At 45.3% G+C, this 4,549-nt stretch overlaps 1 protein-coding gene across 1 annotated transcript; it reads left to right on the forward strand.

Annotated features, from left to right (window-relative positions):
- Positions 1–2,620: 2,620 nt before the first annotated feature.
- LOC131291097 (uncharacterized) lies at positions 2,621–3,884 on the forward strand. Its single transcript, XM_058320288.1, has 2 exons — positions 2,621–3,574; positions 3,639–3,884. Exons 1-2 carry the CDS (start codon positions 2,621–2,623, stop codon positions 3,882–3,884), a joined length of 1,200 nt encoding a protein of 399 aa, XP_058176271.1.
- The last annotated feature ends 665 nt before the right edge of the window (positions 3,885–4,549 follow it).

Raw genomic sequence — 4,549 nt, forward strand, 5'->3', positions numbered from 1 at the left:
TTGAAGGTATCGATTGCTGATGAAGGGTAGTTTGTTTTTTTGTTTTTCATGAAAATGCAGCCAGCCTAGTCCAGGTGAGTCGTAGGTAGAGTGCACCATACTTCACTACTAGAGTTGGGTGTTGGGATGCCTGTTTGGCAAACTTTAATAGATTTCGCATTTTCGTTATTTCCATCAAAGTAGATTTAGTGCCCGATTTTACCAGACCGACGTCGATACCGAGTTGCAATAGAAGAGGTGATAGAGCGGGGGAGAAGGGGGTAAGGGAGCTAGAGCACTAGGATTTGGCGCAACAAAATGACACCCCGTTACGCTTCGGGTCAATCCAATCCGACACCAGCGTTCGCTGGAAATTTAACGGCGCCAGTTTTATGCCGCCAATCAGTTTATAGTGATTTTTATGCTTTTCCCGAGCCCCGCGCCCGAAACTACAGCGGGAGTGGGCTGGGAAAAGGGGCCGAGGGAGGGATGAACACAACACTCGAAAGCACGTACGTGCACTTAAAACCAGGCACAACATCCAGTAGACCGGAGGAGGAGGAAAAGAAAAAAAGCTACCTTCCGCTGGCACAAAGCGTCGGAAAAGCCAACCGAAAATGATGGTGGTGCCGGTTTTCCGACGGTGGGAAACCCGCGCCACCGGGGGTTGGGGCTACGGAAAACCCCATAAACACGAGTTCTTGTGTGCGCTCGATCGGGAAAATTGATTCCTCGCGGGAAGGGTTTGAGCGAGGCTGGAAAGGAGAGGGGGGAAATCTCAACGACAAGGACCAGTTTCTGAAAGCAATAACTGGCAAACAAAAGCACAAACCAAACCCGAATGCATACAAACAAACACACATACTGCAGCTCGAACAGGAAGGGTTGAGGATTTGGATTCGGTTTTACGACACACGTTTCCCTTCCCACCCCCATAGCATGTGTGTGTGTGTGTGTGGAGCTCTGAGATTATTATCCTTCACCCGCCAAACCCCTCGTGCCACCCCCAACCTATCCCTTTTTTGCCGCAGCGTTTCGCCGTGGCGGGGGAAATCTTTCAACAAATCAGATTTAATGCTTTGATTTGCTCTAAAGAAATAAAATCGAATGCTACGGACATGGCGATCTAGCTGGCTGGCGAGTTGCGGGCCATGGAGGGAGGGAAATAAGGTTGAAGAAAGAAAGGGTAGCAGGTCCAGGACATTTATTTTGCTTTTCATCAACTCTCTCCAACTGCAGTGCTATATTTTTCTCAACAAGACGATGTAAAATTATTTAGAAACGAGTAAACGTCAAAGTTGGTAGAGTGTTTTGCATAGGAGGGAAAATAATGTCCAGTCCGTGAAAAACCGAAACCCCCCTTGGTGAAACAGTTTCACCGTTTCAAGGTCAAGATCACACTCCTACTCCGACCGTTTTATCGGGACAAGTTTGTGCGACTTTGTTTAGTTCATCCATTAATGATGTGGACGATGGTGACGAGCCATCCCACGGTGGGATAGGAGGCGGATATTACAGAAAAAATCGAAATAGATGTATGTTAGAAGTAACAAGCTTAATTTGTAGTCAGAAAGTTAACTGAGAAAAACCATTAATTTCAAATTAATGCATTATTCAACGTTCAATTTTTTATAAACGATTTTCAAAAACATGTGGTTTAGTCTGTTCAAGACAAATTCAAAGTTTTCTTCGAAAAGGCATATTGTAAGAATGTAAATACAATTTGCGAATTTGAAAATCTACAAGAAATTGAAACAAAAGAGTTACCCAACTGCTGACAACGAAATGTGAGAGGCTTATACCACTCCTGTTTATAGTTTTCTATGGCGAAATGTGTTCCTACTTCTTGTTGATATGATTTATGTCACTGGACAACCAGTTCTACAAAGCGTAAACAGTTGGAAACATTAAGAAAAATCTAGTTTTTAATAAAAGAAAGAGTCTTAAAACCCTCCTAGAAAATGTTTACTACATAAGAATAAAGTCCTCATAAGCAATGAGTCCTGAAAAATTCAGCAACCTGAATTCGTACGTTTTCAGATACAACTGTTTAAAAATTGAGTATTCCATGCCCTAAAGCTATGGTAGCGTATCAATCGAACAGAAAGTAGGTGCTAAAAGCAACGCAATCTCTATAATGTGAGAAACGAAGCTTTTTCAAATGTTTAATACGATATTTGGAAAGGTTAACAATCAAATATTGCATTACGTCACATAATAACAGCATACATTTCTAGTACCAAGCTTTGTTCATATAACACTAGCACTATCTGGTTATACAATGCAGGGTTCGAGATCATCGAGAAATTAGTAAAACAAAGTGAAATGTCCACTCAATTGTTCTACTTTATCCCACTGCGCATCTCTTCAGCGAATACCAAACAAATGAAATGGCGTGAATAGCAACCAGTAACCTATGACGTATTCTACCGGACCTTTACCTACCGTAACATTTGCAGAATGTTCCCACCAGGTAGGTTCTGGAAGTGACATAAAGCCATGGCGTGCGGTGGTGTGAATATTTCAGGCCAAAACTTCCTGGGAACTTTGAAAACTTTTGTTATTTTTACCCTAGCTGACGTCTTCGACCAAGAAATCACGACCAGCGGCCGGTTAGTCAACGGCAGGACTTGGAGTAGCAATGGCGTCGCTTGTAATGTCTCTGAAGAAACTCTACCGTACCGTGTGCACCGAGCAGGACTTTTTCGGCCCGTTCGACCTGCTGCTTATACTGCCGGGCTTTCATCTGGCTCGCGGGTGGCACGGTCTGCGTGTAAGGTTGGTATTTGGAGCGATGCGAGCCATTCAGCTGTTTTCCTACCTTATCTGGGCCGACCGATTCGTGCTGGCGCTGTTGAACGCATCCGCCAATCCTGGGAAGGCGCTGCACTATAGTAACACGTTTGGCGTGCTGTCGATGATGGTGGCTCGGATGTTGGTGTTCAAGTGGTACGTGGTGGACGTCGAGCGTCTTCAGCAGTACATCCGACGGCAGCGAGCCGCGACGCCTCCGGCGACCGGTTCCTATCGGAAGATCGTCAAGACTGCCATCATCTTTCAACTGATCGGGCTAGCCGATCGGGCTGTGTTTGTGTTTTCGAGCACCTATCGCCGAGAGCTATACGAGATGCCGGCCAACGTGTCGCGTTATGGGTGGATGGCAGAACTCCTGGTTCACATCTTCTCATTTGACTTTGCTTGGCGCTGGGCGGCGGCCTACAATACCTCACTCACCGGCATGAACTCCATCATGCTTGGCCTCTCGGACGAGTTGGCTGAGATCGCTGAAGACTACCGACACCTGTTGGTTGTTGAGCCTGGCATCGACTTCTGGACTCAGCTGGAACGCAACATCCGGCGTACGGTACGACGCCACGAGCAGTTCCTGCAGCAGCTCGACCTCCTCAAACCGTTCCTGCGTACCACCTTCTTGCTTATGTTCTACTCCGCGGTCATCTTCCTGGCCATTGGGATGTTCATGATCAGCGCCAACGAAAGGCCTAGCACCTACGACATCATCCTCAGCGGATTTCTGGTCACGCTGCTGCTTGAGTGCTACTGGTGCTGCCAGCTGGTGGACCGACTAAACGATGAGGTATGCTCAGAACAGGTAAAGAAACAGTTCCACCCCACTGACCACACCTTCAAAAACATTACAGAACGACAGGATCGGTGAACAACTGTACGGGCTCGAGTGGCCGGAGCAGTTGTGCTACTCGCTGCCTAACGCCCACCGCTACCGACAGGCGCGTTCCTCACTCCTGATCATGATGAGCATGACGCAGAAGAGCCTTGGCATCACCTGTGGCGGAATGTTCGAGATGTCGAGCGAAGCGTTCGCCAGTCTGGTCAAGCTGACCTACACGATGCTCATGTTTCTGCGCGACACACAGCATCCCAACTAGAGTCAACGGTTTGAAGCTTACTCCCCTATTTCTGTAGAGGTCTTATACCAGTTGATGTACTCCTCAATAGACTGCACCTGAAGTGATGCTATTGTTTATTTGGAGTACTACTCTAATCCCAAATCCCCAAAAAGTTGACAAAAATTCGAACATACATCAGAAGTTACGTAGACGTCCATATAGAAAAAGATGGTCATGAAAACTGTAACAACTCATGTAGATGGGATGTACTCCCCAATCGACTACACCTGAGGAGATGAAATTGTTTATTCTGAGTAATACTCAAAATCAAAAAACAAGGTGATAAAGAAGGCTTTCAAATAGTTGTTGCTTCAATAGGAGGACTACATTAGGAGTTACGTAGACGCCCACATAGAAAAAAATGATGATGAAAACTGTAACATCTCAATTAACTACACCTGAGGTGACGAAATTATTTATTCTAAGTAATACTCTAAAGCCAAAACCAAGTTGATAAAGAATACTTTCAAATAGTTGTTGCTTCACGAGGTGAACTACATCAGAAGTTACGTAGACGTCCGCAAAGAAAAAGATGAAGATTAAAACTGTAACAACTCATGCACAGTTGGGATTTACTACTCAATCGAATATATTTGAGGAGATGAAATTGTTTATTCTGAGTAATACTCTAAAGCCAAAACCAT

Source organism: Anopheles ziemanni, chromosome X (assembly GCF_943734765.1).
Source record: "Anopheles ziemanni chromosome X, idAnoZiCoDA_A2_x.2, whole genome shotgun sequence".
NCBI lineage: Eukaryota > Metazoa > Arthropoda > Insecta > Diptera > Culicidae > Anopheles > Anopheles ziemanni.